The 15240-nt window shown below is 46.6% G+C and overlaps 1 protein-coding gene across 2 annotated transcripts in view; it reads left to right on the top strand.

The window, feature by feature from the left end:
• Positions 1-8862, top strand: part of CBFB (core-binding factor beta subunit) — a 39426-nt gene extending 30564 nt beyond the window's left edge. For both annotated transcript variants that reach the window (XM_017824475.1, XM_017824476.1), the window contains exon 6: positions 6599-8862. In XM_017824475.1, coding sequence (XP_017679964.1) covers positions 6599-6667 — 69 coding nt within the window. In that variant the 3' untranslated portion in view covers positions 6668-8862. The remainder of the gene's footprint in view (positions 1-6598) is intronic.
• Positions 8863-15240: the final 6378 nt, after the last annotated feature.

Genomic DNA, 15240 nt, shown 5'->3' with positions numbered 1-15240 from the left:
GGAGCCACAGGCAGGTGCCTCCTCCAGCTCCTGCTGGAGCAATGGCACAGAGGGGGATTTTCCAGGGATGGGAGATGAGAGGAGGCTCTCTGGGGTGTTGCTGCACACAGGTCAGGGTGTTTTGTGAAGGTTTGTTTGGTACAGCCACTCTGTAATTTCGGACTTGAAGTGGTCTGAGGTTGCAGTTTGTCTGACTGTGTCACTGGAGCTCAGCTAAGGATGCTCCCACTGCTTTACCTGGGGAGGGGCTGGATCTGTTCTCAGCCTTCCAATGTCATTTCTTCAACCACTATTTTTGAAATGTCATATTTTTCTACTTTGTGTTCATTTCCTATGTTACTGCCATGCTCTTTGTTTTAGCAACACTGTGAGTAAAGAAGCAGAGTGGTTTGCTTGTCCCTGAGACAGTCTAGTCTAGCAATCTGTCTGTTTGTGGTCTTGTGCTAAATATAAATTACATTAATGCCTAAGCAGAACCATTTTGGGAAACTGCATGAAATTCCCATTTTAAAAACCTTCATTTTGCTGAAAAAAAACCCTGGTTTGAAACCTTTGTTTCTTCCAGTAGCAATCCTTCTCAATGCAAAGCACCAAAAAACCCCCACCAACCCCAGCCTTTAAAAACTGCTGGAGAAAAATTTACCTACGTTTTAAATGCTGAGTCCTGCCCTAGATTTTTACACGTTTTTGTTGTTTGTCAGGAATGTTTTCATTTAATTGTGCTGAAGTCCTGAACTCTTAAAAAGCAAACAGGATTTTGCTACAGAAATGTAAACACTTTACAGTTGAAAGAAAATCAAGTAGTAGGACTGACTTTTATGCTTTCATGTTCTTCCAAGGTTCTAGACGGTAAAATCATTCTCCCTTCTTTCTTATTCTTTTTTAAAGATGAAACTCTTAGTGTAAATAAATGTTCTAACTAATTATAAGTGTTTTTGTCAAATCTACTGGCTTCAGAAGAAAGTATAGCATAACTATAAATTTGGAGGGGTTTTTTTTTTAATTTTTTTTGGTTTTTTTTTTTATTTTTTTTTCTTCAACTTTTTTGTTTTTTAGGGTTTTTTTTTCCTCAAAAATTAATCTGGAATTAATTTAACTAATACTTATTGTATGTACTCTCCAAACTGACAATGACTTAAAAATAGTGTAAGCTTTAATACAGGTTTTTGGATATGAAAGAAACCCAAACTGTTAATTTTTCATATGCAATGGATAGTGTACACTTGGTAAATGCTTCTGTGTGTGTACAACCATAAATAGATGTAATTTGTTTTTGTGCAGGAAGAATACAACATAATTTAGAAAGAGGCATTAAAGTGGGTGTGGATTTGCCTCAAGAGGTTCTGCAGTGAGTACAGTACGAGTAAGCCAGTTATGTTATGACTAGTTTGCTTCACAAGAACTTAGCTGGTGTTTGTGTGAAAGTGCCATGGAATGCATATATCAGAAAAACAATTTGTGCTGTGCAGAATCAATGCTGACTGCAGGAGGGAGGAGATCAATCTTGCAAATCAGGGAATACTGTAATATAAGCGTCTTCTTTCAGTCAATGAAGGTTAGAAAGGGGCTGAGCAACAGAGGAAAACTGTCTGGAGGCAATCAATATTAATTATAAATTTATAACCTTTAGACCAGCCTTCAAACAATACTTTCTAAAAGGGAGCATTTCAAGCTTTTTTTTCTTCCCTTGGAAAAGAAGTTCTAATACGAAAGTAAAAATTTCAGTCGAAGCTCGAAGCTCTTCAGAGCTCCTTGCTCTTGCTGTGCCTTTTCCTTTCCTTTCCTTGCAGTCACCAGTGTGGTGCACCAGGGTTGGTACCTTCACAAGGGCTTTTAAACAGAGATGCAGCTATTGCAGAGGCTTCGGGCAGAGGGTGCCTGGGGCAGCCAGCAGATGTGCTGAGTGGCCTGGCCCTGCTCTGGAGCTCCCCAGCAGCTGCTGGCAGAGCAGGCTGGGCAGCTGGCAGGGCTGAGGTGTGTCCTTATTTCAGGGCTTTTGGTTTGGGTGGGTTTTATCCTGCAGTTCTCTTCAAGAGGCTGACAGTCCTTCTAAGAGAATCCAAATGCTCACTGTTTAGTTTTTCATAACATAGCCTGATTTTTCACTTATTTAGTAAACTATAGATGGCAGATGCCAGGGCACACAATGCATCTGCTCTGTTTCAGCAGGATGGAGCTGCCAGAATCCCATTAAAGAATTGCAGTGGAGTTGTCCACAAAGAGACTTTATTTTGGCTACTCTCCATGACAGCCCTTCTTCCTTCCCTCCTCTTCACCAGTGTCCCAAGTTATTGTCACGTCACTGCCTGGCATTCTGAGGTCCCAGTTTTCCCTGCTGGTTTTTTGAGTGATTCATGGAAAGGGAGGGCCATCTTCATGGCAACCCTGGCCATGCTTGCTAAGTTTACTCCCAGCTCTCTCAGTTCTGCTTTCTCGGCGCTCTCGTGTAAACCACACGGTGGGACTGCAGCCTCTGTCCACAATGAGCTCATGTGGTGACAGGGCTTGGCTGCCTTGGGGACATCAGAGGCCTCAGAACAGGCACAGGAAGGGGGGAGTTACAGAGGCTTTCTCAAAGTCATTTTTAGGAGTTTTGTTGGCACAGCTGAAAGCACCACTGGCTGCAGCGTGGGTCAGGATTGGGCGGAGGAGGAGGAGGGTGTCTGACTCTCTTGGCAGCTGGAGGAACTGCTCGTGTGCCTCCTTCCTTAATTGCCATTATTCTTAGATTTGTTTTTCCTAAGTGCCCCAGGAACAGATGTAAAGGCTCCAACACAGTCCCTTTTCAAAAAAGTCAGTGATAAAAATTAACGATTTGACGAGTTTAGACTATCTAATTTATTGAGAAGAAAAATAATATAATACAAACACTGCATCATGCTCTTAATGTGACTTTCAGTCCATACCAGCTAACATATATTAGCCTTGGAAAAAGCTCAGACATCAGAGGGTTGGAGAGAGCACAGGTGTAAGAGTATTGCAGGGGCCACATTTGTTTGTTTACCCTCCAGTCAAAACGTTTTTGTTAGTAACTCTTTTTTGTTAGTAACTCTTTTTTGTTAGTAACTCTTTTTTGTTAGTAACTCTTTTTTGTTAGTAACTCTTTTTTGTTAGTAACTCTTTTTTGTCAGCACATCATTACCCCCCTGGTATCAGCACTGCGAGTTCAGCATGAATAAATCTAGAATAGGAGGCTCTGGGGTGGTTCTTTGCCAGGTATGTTCCTGCAGTTCTTTCAGTGGGCCATCAGACCATCTCCAGGGCAGGAGGTTGGGAATGGCTCGTGGCCACTCACAATTCCTGCCCTGCTGCAGATTTGCAGGGCTTGGTGTGCTGGAAGCTGAGTGCCAAGTATTTTTGGGTGTTGAAACTCCTGATGTGTCCACGGCATGAACTCTTCGATTTCAGGACATTTGGAAGGAAACTGGCAATGTTGGTTAAAATACGTTCATTTTTAGGAACATTACAACTCTGGTGGGATCTGTGTGCTATTTACAAGTTTCTCTCACAAGCAAATATTTTTTTATCCTTTCGCTAAATAGCAGATGAAGGACATGCAAAGTAGTGCTCCTTCAAACTTAAAATCAGCATTTGACTGAAAAAAAATGAAATATGCAGAGAAAAAAATGAATAACTACTGTTTTCTCATGGCTCATTATGCATGACTCATGGCAGGGTATTCCATTTCCCAATGGCAAAGATAGATGCATCTTTCTTAATTGAAGCAAGTCTCCTTAATCCTTGAGAAGCTGAGCTCATTATTCACTGAGAGTAATTCTGGTGCTTTTGCATGGCAGCAAAAGGTATGCATTTCAAAAATTACAGCAAATGCTGCAGTTCAGAGGATTGATTAGCTGTGCTGGGTGTGTGGGACCCTCGGCTGAGAGAAGTCTGGAAAGTGCCATTTTACATGTCTAAAAGGGAAGTTTTAGCTTCCTGTAGTGGGCTGAGAACCAGCAGACACTGCCACACTGGCAGTCACACTCCTCCTGCACGTGGTGTTCAGGATCTTGTGGCATTTCCTAGGAAAGTTGTGTTTTGCCAATTGCCAGTGAACAAAAGCAGCCCCAGTGCCTGGTGCTGCCCGGGGTGCTGCCTGCCTACAAACCAGGGCACTCCCCTGGTCTTTACCGAGCAGGTTTTATTTCTCCTGGTGTTCTTTGAGTGCGTGGGGCACAGCTGTGGTTCCTCACTGTGCCTTGGCAGGGTGGCTGGGGACAGAACCAGCGTGTTCCACATGTGCTGTCCTGCAGAGCAGAAGAGCACAAGCAGAGGGTGTCTGAGCCAGAGCTGTCATTCCAACACGTTACCATTGCTTGTGTAAATCCCCACTTACTGAATTGCAGAATTACTCCTTTATCCACACACTGGTGTAAGATATTGTAATGAGTGCTTCTGGCGCACTGGAGGGTCGTTTGTCGTGCCTTCTGCACAGCACTTGAAAGGGCAGATCTGGTGGTGGTTCACCAGTGGCTTCTGCACACTCTGCAAGCAGCAGAGAGGTCACGAATCACACAGCTTCTTTCATATGTTTTGAAAGAAAAGACCACTTTAAGCAAAGCATAAATGCAACCATATGCCCGTATCTTGGAATCTTCACTGAAATTTGACAATAAAATTGCTGTGTGTGTGATTTGCTTTCTGAGGAAGAAACACTGTTGCTTTTAGAGCAGCAGTAGAACAGCAATTAACTTGCTGGTCTTTTCTAGTTAAGTGTAAAAATGTTTATCGAGTGCAAAATTGGTAGAAGATTAGTAGAAGTAAGATTTTGGTAATTCTTATAGACAGTGCTTGCCTTTGTTTCCCTCTAGAAGAAAGAGGCAACAGTTAAAACCAGAAGAAATCTTGTTGCAGTCAGTTCAATAGGAGAAGAGTATGCGAAGTGGAACTGTTTCTGTTTTGTTAATCTTGGTAGAACTCTAAATAGATACTGTCACACTAATTTAAGACTTGTTGAACAACCATTTCATATTAAGAAAAATCTTTACAACACAGTTTACTTTTCTGTTGAAAGGGAAAAAAAAAAAGTGTGGGCTTTCCTTCATTAACCTTTCCACAGTGATTTTGATAGTCAAAGCTGAATGATTTGCCTTTTGGAAATGATGTAAAAATCTTTAATTAAACACCATCTTCTAATATTCAGCATCTCCACAAAGAGGACAGCTTGCAGAAGTTGCTTCAGGGGCTGAAAGGAAAATGCCCTTAAACACTAAAATCGTCAGTGCTGTGTGTGATTAGAGCTGTTTGCTTTAATGTGATTCCTCAGGAAGATTACTGAGAAATCTGGGGGGTTGTGCACCAGCAATGATGTTGGCTGACACCTTCAGAGTTCTGCATGGAGGAGAAGCAGATTGTTCCCTCAGTCAGTGTGACCCACCCAGATAGAACAGAGTGAGAAGATTGACTCACCCCTGAACACCTGAAGTGCAACCAAGGGCAGCACTGGATACATAAAGGTAGCAGGTAGCAACTGTGATATTTCAGATAGTGGAGGTGTTTCCAAAACAACAATGGCAATGTGACCACTAAGGAGAGTGCAGGAGGGAATTGTCTGCTCTGGAAACCTGTTGGTTACTGGGGGGATTTATTGAATGAGGTCCATGTGCGTCAGAGTGGGACCACTGCCCATGAAAGGAAAATGGAACTCAAATCAGTTTTTAAACAGCAGTAACCAGTTAATCACTGGGAGCATCCAACTGGGCAGACAAGAATGGTAGATAAGGGAGGCAGAAGTAAACAAGGACAAGTCAAAGGTAGCCTCTTTAACTGTGACTGAAATTGCTGTGACTGACCATCCTTAATTTCCTCTTTACAATGCCATCAACTCAAACTGTTTAACAGAATGATTTCTTTAAAGGAGAACTTGTTTTAATACAGGGGTGCAATTATCAGTCCCAGAGTTTTCTCAATTTGATATTCTTGCCAACTTTGCAGGTGCACTGAAAAAGAAATTATGTGTTAAAATGTGTGTCAATCTATCGATTAAATTATGCTTGTGTGTTACCATGTTATAATTCCAGAATTATATAATTCCTGATTCCTGAAGAAGCTGAAGTAAATGTTTCCCATGTAAAAATGCTGAGGGGAGATTTATTTGGAAATGATGTGACATGCTCTGACATCTTGCATTGTAGCCTTTCTCTCTAAAATCTTGGTATTGAAAACATTTACAGAAAAGGCTAACAGAAGGGAAATAAAATTATTTTGGAAAAAGAGACACAAAATTGTTACCTAACTGTTCTGGAAGTCTCTTGCTGCCTGTTAAGGTGCTGTTTGAAGCCTGGCTGCAGGAGGGCCTTTGGAGCAGTGGGATGTGCCCACCCTGCCCAGGGCTGGCTGGGGAGGCAGAGCAGAGCTCTGCACCCCTCTGGCTGCTGGTCCCCAGCCCTCACCTGGGATTCCTGCTGGTTATGGGGGATCATTAAATTGAGGGACACAATGATTTTGGTGTTAAAAATTAATGCTTTTGGTACTGCTTGAATTGTAAAGTTTCTGCCTTAAATTGGTTGTGGTTTTAGTCATGTTAATGCACTGAATAAATTGACTGATGACGTCCTGATTGCCTTTTTTGATCTCCAACTTGTGTTTGTTGCTGCAGGCAAGAAGACAGCAAGACCCTAGTCCTGGGTCTACCCTGGGCAGTGGAGATGATCTCAAACTCCGTTAATGGGCTGCACACGTGCATTGCTTCTACTTGGCAAAGGATTGAATAAAAGACCAGAAACTGTGAGAACTGGGTATATTATGGTCTGTTCCTGACCTGCGGCAGTCCGAGTCACCACCAACTGCCATGGTTTGCACTATGTTTATGTTACAATACCTGCATTTCCCATTTTAAGCATGTAGCCAGTGGCAATTTTAAATTTTGTTTTTTTCTATGCAAACTTATTTTTGTTGGCACTATTTTAGTGAAATGGAAACTTATGCAGCTATAAAACCGTTTTTCTCAACTGTAATAAAAATTGTCACTTAAAAATAGGTCAAGATATTGCAGATTTAGAACTTTTTTTTGTTGTTGTTTTGTTTTGGTTTTTTTTAAAAACTGCTGGAAGCCAATGCATTCCAAGCTTAATTTTTTAATATGGGCTTTTGGAATTTTCATCGTCCTTATTGTGCTCCTGCTTTATTTTAGATACGCATTCTTACCTTTCTTTCAGTTTTCTTTTTTTTCCAAATTTGCAAGACCTTCTTAAAACTGCTGACATTATTTTGCGTTATTTCCAAGCTAAACCCAGTGAATCAGAGCTGTTGGAATCAGTTTTCAAACTTTTGTGGGTTTGTAAACGTTACAGTTGCAGTATTCTTTTAACTGCTAACGATTCATTAGTTCCACTTTTTAAATGATAAAACTCTTAAAGTGTATATTTTCAGGCATTAATGCATCTGCCCCAGTGTCTGTCCTGGGTTTTATCTGTATCCCGTGAGTTTGGGTGGCTCTTGGCCCCTGTACATAGTGCTTTACTGAAACTCAGAGGAAGTCGCAGGCTGGCTTCTGCTTTATTCAGGGATTTTTTTAACTCATTCTGGAAAGGGATACTGCAACTCCACAATCAGATCCAACAGCATTTCAACTGGGAACAAAATGATCAGCTGCCAAGGTGATATGTATGAAATCATGTTTAAGATAACTGCTTTAAGTATATTTTATATCTTAGGCTTTTTGTAAAGTTGTGCTGGATGGTGAAAAGCTGAGATGAGGTTGTGTGCAGAAGCCTCACCCTGCACACAGGCCACTTCTATTAAATCTTATGCAAGTTAAGACTACATTGCAGTATATATTGCATTTTCTAACAGGGTAAGATTTGGGATGAATTAATGTGTGAATTAATCTTGGTTTATTTGGGGTGATGGTGAATGGACTTGTTCCAAAGTTTTCATTGCATCCAATATTTGAAGAAAATGGATTGGAAATGTGATGTCATTTGGCTTTGTTAAAATGTGGTGCTTCCTGTACAGCCTGATTGATTAAAATGTCACTTAAATACCTTTTTAAAATAGGTGATCTGACTTCAGTATTTTAAGAATTATTTTAAAGCTAGAAACTGTATGGTTAGAACAGTTAAATCTTTATTAAATTCTATAATTAAGACAATTACACGTTCCTCATTAATGGCAAAACAATTGATGCAAAAGAGGTCTTGCAAAAATGTAAGCAGATGTCAATGTGAAGGAGAATCTTTGTATGTTAATAATATGAATATTTAACATTCACTTAAAAATGTCATTAACTGTAAACTGTGAGAATCTCATCAAATAGAAATATTTTGATACTTCAATTTAAATGTGATTCACCTGAAAGATAATCTTTTTCACTCTGTGGCCACGTACTCTTCTTGCTTTTCTTCCCCCAAAGAAGTAATTTTTCTAAAGTGTTTCTGCAAAGAGTTATTTAAGGGACACACGCATGCAGCTGCACGCAGCCCTAGCCTTGGATCTTCTCTGCCATCTGTGTATTTTTGATGGAATAGTCTGAAGATTTATTTTAAAAGGTTTTCCTAACGTTTCAGACGGTGGTTTTGAACCAGAAGTACACAGGAAATGACGCTCTCAGATATTAACGTTGCTATCTCTGTGTAAATACTGAACTTTCCCTATCATCATTTAGCATTCTGCTGCTTCCCATATCTTAATGCTGGCATTAAGATCACAGCCCTTCCCCTCTGCTGGTTAGTGCAGACTTTTTAAAGTGCATTTTAAGTTATTGATGCAATTTGATATTTTTCATGATTTCTATTTAAACTGAAGTTGCATCATCTTTCTCGAATTCATCTCCTGTAAGAGTTGCCTTAAGCTACAGGATTGCTTTTGCTACTTTTTGTGTTGTATGTTTAACTTTCATAATAAACTTCTGTGTAGTGAAAACGAGGTGCTATAAAGTTCTTTCTGGCTGCCTGGCAGTCCAGGCTGAGGTGCTGGTGTTTGTGGGGTGACTCTGCAGCCGTGCCCGTGCAGGGCTGCCCTGCTGGCCGTGCCTAAAGCAGCAGTGACATCCAGTGGTCACTCGACTCACCGACCCCCCTCCCTCGTGTTCAGCAGCTCTCCGGGAGGGAACCTTTAATAAAAGGTCTGCACTGGGGAAAATGTGGATTTTGCTGCCCTAAAAGTCTTGTTTCTCGGAACTGCTCTGCCCTGCTTGCTCTGAGAGCAGGTCGGTGCTCCAGCGCCCCAGGCAGTTGTACCTGGTTGGGTTGTGCCCTCCCAGGAGGGTGTTGTTTGTGGCACGTTGTCATAGCAGCCATTAAAACTTGTTAATTGGGCTGCTTTGGGCCAGGGAGAAAGAAGGGGGTTTGCACGTTGGAATTCAGGAAATGGGGAAATGTGATAAAATACTGTGGGCAAAATATGAGTATTGTAGTGCTGCTGTGAAGCTGCTAAAATTTGAGGTGGTATAACTTGAAATAGTTAATACTGAATGACTGACAGTGCTGGTTATGCACTGAAATCAAGCAGAGAATTGCTTAATAACTGGAGAGCTGCTTTCTGTTTTGAGAGCATTTACATGCAAACAGACAACATGTAACCTTGTTGTATCCTTTCACAATCTGACTGTGAACAGATCAGAGAACAACTCCGAAAAACAGCCCTGCTGTGACCTGTGGCTTTCCTGAAGATGTTCTTCAGTTTGGGAGGTAGCTTGTAAAAGAGACATACAGGGAAGAATTTCTTCTGATATCTAATCTAAACCTCCCCTTTATGTCAGTTTGAAGCCATTTCCCCTTGTTCTCTCACTTCATATGCCCTTGTTGAAAGTCCCTCTCAAACTTCTGTAGCACTTTTAGTTACTGAGGGGGCTCTAAGGTCTTCTTGGAACCTTCTCCTGCCTGAACAACTCCTCTATACACAGGAGAGGTGCTCCAGCCCTCTGAGCTGCTTTATGGCCTCCTCTGGACTTGCTCCAGCAGGTCCATGTCCTTTTGTTGGGGACCCCAGAGCTGGATGCAGTGGTGCAGGTGGGAATCTCAATGTTTAGTCCATTTGCTGAGGTTCTCAAAGCCTGGATGAGCAGATTTTCCTGGTCTTTCTCAAGGGGAACAGCAGCTGTCCCATGTTCATGGTCCTGCCCTCTGAAAGCAGAAAACAGAAAATGAAACTGGGGGTGAAAACAGCAGCTTTTCTGTTCCTGAAGATCTCTGGTGGTTTGTCTAATAACAAGCCTTGTTCAGGTAAGGGCTGGGAAGTTAACTGAAGGAGATGTGGTTTTGGAGACCTTCAGAACTGCCTGGCCTAGCACAGTGTCAGCAGGACTTCAGCATTTATTTTTGCCTGTCAGTAGTTCAGGTCTCCACTCTATCACAGATGTAGTAAAGAATCCATCCTGTCTGCACAGAAGAAGGACCAATTTCGGTGAAGTTACATTATTTTTTTACTACATTTCCAATGCAAATAAGAGAATGACAAAAATGGCTTCAAGGATGAGAATTACAGTGAGAAGTTGGAGCAGAGTGAACATTTGCATGGGCAACATTTCTCAGCTCATTTGCCTGACATCCTGCCTTCACACTGCCATGAAATGCAAATCCCAGGCCATGCATATTCATCAGCTGCTGCATGCTCAGAGCTGCTCCGGGTTTAAGTAACTATTAAATAGGTTTCTCAATTACAGGTTGAGAAGTGAATTTTCAGAGTTGCCTTGGGCTCGTTTCTTAAAGCTCAGGAGTGAGAGAAGGAAAAGCAGCGCAGAAGAGCCGAGTGCTGCCCGGGCTGGTGCTGTCACCTGGCACAGGGGATGGCTGGGGAAGGAGGGGGAACTGAAATGCTCCTTGCTCAGCCCAGTGCCTCTTACTGAGCCTTGTCCACGGTCCATCACAGCTGGAGAGACTTTTGCCAAGTCTTTGGTGCTCCCCACAACTCTTCTGATGTGTAACTCTGTTTTCCACCCTGTTGGACTTGACAAGGTGGGCTTAGAAGATGTGGCTTTTCCTGGTGCTCTGCTTTCCCTTGTTCCACAGACTGATTCTCTGTTTTTCATAGGAACTGGTGCCATTACTGCGTTTCCCCCTTTGCAGTCTTCTTTCTTCCCCAGAGCAGATGATGGATTTAGCTTGAAAACAGAAAGACCTTCTAGAGCTGGAGCAAAGTTTGCTCTTGAAAGCTCCTGGCTTTTCCAGCTGTTACCCACTGGTTTGCTGGGAGAGTCTGTCCCTTTGAGCCTTTCCCAGCTGCATCCCCAACCCTTTCAGCTCTTGCTATTCCTACCTTACAAAAACCCAGCAAAGTATAGGTGTAGAGAAACAAGCAGTGTAAGAGAACTAAAGCTTTTTGGCTGTGGGATGCTCTTGGCCCTGATCACTTCCTGTGTGACTGACTGTTCCTGGAGCAGATGACTGGGGTGGCTGTGCTGCTGCTGCAGGATTTTGGAAGCATTTCAGGGCTTCAGCCCTTCACAGCAGTGATGCAGATCATGGCTGTTCAAGCCATGCCCCTTGGGAGAGCTCAGACATGAAGAGGTGAGGTTGGTATGGGGAGAAATAAGTTGGTTCAGGGAAGAAGCCCTGGGAAGGTGGATTTAACCACATAGGTTGAGTGTAAGCCTTTGGCTTTGGGAAGTGAGCAGGTACTGAGCACACCAGGGTGGAAGTGAAAGTGGGGAGGGTGGGGAGGAAGGGGTCCCACCAGTGCAGGTGTTACTGACACTGACCCTCCCTTCAGTGGGCACTGTTGGCTCTGCCCCTGCTTTTCGGTGGCCAAAATGGTTGTGGCTCTTGGTTTGAGTCTTGGGCAGAGTGGGCCCACACGGTGCTGAGTGCTCATCCCCAGTGCAGTGGTTCTGGGTGCCGATTACAGGATTTGTTCCAGTCTGTGGATTTGATGAGGGAAGTGGGAGGGATTTCCCTCAATATGAGCAAGGATGCAGAGTCTGGACCCCCTGCACCCTGTGTGAGTCCCTGAGCTGTCCCACCTCTGCCTTCGGCTGGAGACACAACATCGTGTCCCTGCCCTCCCCTCCCTGCTGCTCTGAGCCCTTTGCAGAGGGGTGTGTAATCTTGGTTGTGACCATATATCACAGCTTTTCAGGAGGTGGGGCTGAGCAGGGCTTGCCCCAGGAGCTGGTTGCCACCAGGGCAAACAGTGTCAAACAGGGACAACGTCCCTGCTGGGAGGCACTTGCTGCCTGCGTTGGGCCTTCAGCAGCACTCGGTGGCCAGAAGTGTTGAATTAATTGCCAAGGCTCATTCCTGGCTTGTTCAGTTGACTTGTTCATTATAACTCAGCTCCTGGTTTGCATTCTGTCCAGTCTTGGTGCTGTGGTGCTCTGCTCAGCTCCTGAAGGATGTGGGGCAGGAGAGGGCAGTGGCAGCTCCATGTCCAGCTGCAGATTTCTCTTCTGCAGTAGGTGTCGATGCCTCTCAAAGTCCTGCCCATCTGGATGTTGAAATTGCTCTCAAACACCGGCCTCGATCTGCACCTCAGTGGCCTTCCCTGGTGCCCCAGGATCTCTGGCTGCTGTCTGTGCCTTGCCACCAGCCTGCAGCTGCTCAGGGAGCCTGTCCTCAGAGCCAGGAGCCTGTGCCCACAGCTGCTGCAGTCCAGGAGGAGGGGGACAGCTGGGGATGCTCAGTCCTGCATACAAGCCAGCTATGGTCCAGCTCCAGGTCATAGAACCAGAGAATGGTAAGGTTTGGAAGAGATCTTAAAGAGCATCCAGTCCAACCCCCTGCCATGGGCAGGGAACCTTCCAGGTCATTTTCCCTGGCTGTGTTTGGGGTCTGGGGGCCAGGGTGAGGAAGGAAGGCAGGGATAGGCAGTGCTGCAGGCACAGACAGCTCCTGAGCTGCCCAGGGATTGCCTCCTGCTCAGGTCAGAGCAGCTGCTGCCCCCGAGGAGTCCCCGAGGCCTTTCCTGGCAGTGATGGCCCCAGCCCGGGCTGCTCGGCGGATGCTCCCACACAGAGAGGACAGATCCTCTTTTTAGTTCTGCTTTCAGTTCTGCTCTGCAGACACGTCTGGTGTGTGACTGGGACCTGGTGCTGGTGGTCCTGGGGGCTGCGTGACTTCCTGAAACCACCAACGCCTACGAGGTGCCTCAGTCACCAGCTCCTTCAAACCCTCTCAGCATCCTCTGCTCCTGCACCCAGGGCAGGGGGTGCCAGCAGGACCAGAGGGGCACTGGGGAGAGGCTCCTTGAGCACCTCTGTTGTCGGTTCTGTCCATCACAGCCCATGATTTGAGTCACTCCCACACTGCTCATTCACCAGAAGTCAGTGACAAAGCCAGAGATCTTCAGGGGCTCTGAGAGGGACCCTGCAGCTCTGACTCATCTCCTGCTAAATGAAAAAACCTTGAGCACCAGGCCTGGAGTAGGCTGGTGTGGGGGCTGACCCCTCTGCCCCCTCCTTGTGCACTTAGACCCATGGCCCTTCCTCATCATCTGCTCTGCCACTCAGACACCCACTTTGGAAACATCTCTGGAGGAGAAACTTGGCCCACGTGAAAGCCCTGCTACCCACGCAGCACTCCTGGCTCCATAAACCCTTGGAGTAAGGGGTTTGGGGATTCTATAGAATTGTAAATAGGATTCTATAGAAACTCCAAATCCATCTATTACTTTTTTTTTCATAAAACCCATTGCTTTAAAGAATTTTATTTTTACAGAATCCCCCTGCTTTGCCCCAGGGTGAATTTCCCCTCGAGTTTTTGATGCACGATTAAAACCCCAAGTGCCCGGCTGGGCAGCAGCCAAAGGGGCTCGCTGGAAGGACAGACGGCCCCCTGGCAGCAGCTGCTGACGCCGGTGGCTCTGCGCTGACTGATCCGGGAAGGACCGAATGCCCATCACCTCTGCCCGCTGCCCCCGCGCCCCGCCCGGCACCTCCAGCTGGGCATCGCGCCCTGCCCGCGCCCGAGCTAAACCACCCCGAGGAGGAAACAGAAACCAGCGCATCTGTTTCTGATGAAGCCGAAGCCAGTTTAGATCTAACCCTGCACGAATCAGAGCTTTTAAAACACATCTGGAAGGGACGAGCTGTGCGAAGCGCACGGACAGCGCCGGCCCCGGGCCGGGAGCGCTGCGGGGGAGCTGCTCCCTGCGGGGAACGGCCCCTCCATCGCGGCTTTAACGCTGCTCCCTCCCTTCTCGGAGCGCTCCATGCTCACCCACCTCCTCCCCCTCAGCCCCTGCCCTCGGCCCAGCCCTGTAAAATGCCCCGTGTGGGGCAGGAGCCGCGCCGGCTGCGCTCCTCAGGCAGTGTTTGACAGAGCATCAGAGCATCGCAGCATCCTCGGGGCAGCGCTGGGACCGCCCCGTTTCTGCCCATCTCCGGACACCAAGCGCGGTGCAAAAATACGGGGGAGCTTTTGTAGCTGCCAGGAACCCAAATCCTGGCATGTGAGAAGTGATGTCTGTGACCACCTTGGTCCTGATAGAGCACAGCGTGTGCCAGAGCCTTGCCGTGCTCCCCGGTCCGTGCCAGGCTCATCACCTGCCTGCTCCCGGGCAGGAACAGCATCACCTCAAAAACCTTTATTGCCCACGGCTGCGAGTCCCGCACACCCGGCAGGGAGGAGGACCCTCTCCCGGAGCATGTGAGCCCCAGCGCAAGGAGGCTCTGGGCAAGGCTCACGGTACTCTGGAGACTCCGCGTGTGCGGGCAAGCGGCCGGCTGGAAAAAGGCCCTTTGTGCCCCCCCAGCCCTGCGGGTGCAGAGCAGCTCCTCGGACCCCGGCAGGGAGCTGACGCTGCACATCCTGCCCGTGTTAACCTTGGCCGCCGCTCCAGCGGCTTTCTGGGTGATTGAAACCATCCCGGCAGGGCAGGGCAGGGCAGGGCAGGGCGGGCTCGGAGGGCAGAAGTGCTGAGCCAGCGAAAACCGGAGCCAGGGGTCTCCCCTGGGAAAGGCCGGGTTCGGTGCTGCCAGCCCCTGCCCACGCGGGGACCCCCACCCTGGCACCGCTGGGGCACTGCCCACCTCGGTGGGACCCCAAACTCCTAGCTGTGGGATAAATCCCCCTGAAGAGGCGGGATAACCCTCCTTGGAGAGTTCCAACACTTCCTCCAGCACACGAGCAAGGCTCCCTCCCCCGGGAGCTGCCGGCGCTGTTTGGATCCATTCCTAACTGCCATCCCAAAATTCTCAGCGGGGAGCGCACCTCCAGAAAAACCCGAGCAACTTCAGAGCTTTATGGCAAACATCCTTCCCGCGGCCGAACCAGCGCTGCCCGGCCCGGGGCCGTTTCCAGCCCGTTTTTCCGGGCAGCCCCAGGGCAGGTTCCCGCACAGCCCCGATCCGTGTCCCTGTCGCAT

Source organism: Lepidothrix coronata, unplaced genomic scaffold (genome assembly GCF_001604755.1).
Source record: "Lepidothrix coronata isolate B3197 unplaced genomic scaffold, Lepidothrix_coronata-1.0 Scaffold110, whole genome shotgun sequence".
NCBI classification, from domain to species: Eukaryota; Metazoa; Chordata; class Aves; order Passeriformes; family Pipridae; genus Lepidothrix; species Lepidothrix coronata.
The sequence above is the reverse complement of the archived record's forward strand: the minus strand, read 5'-3'. Positions and strand labels throughout refer to the sequence as shown.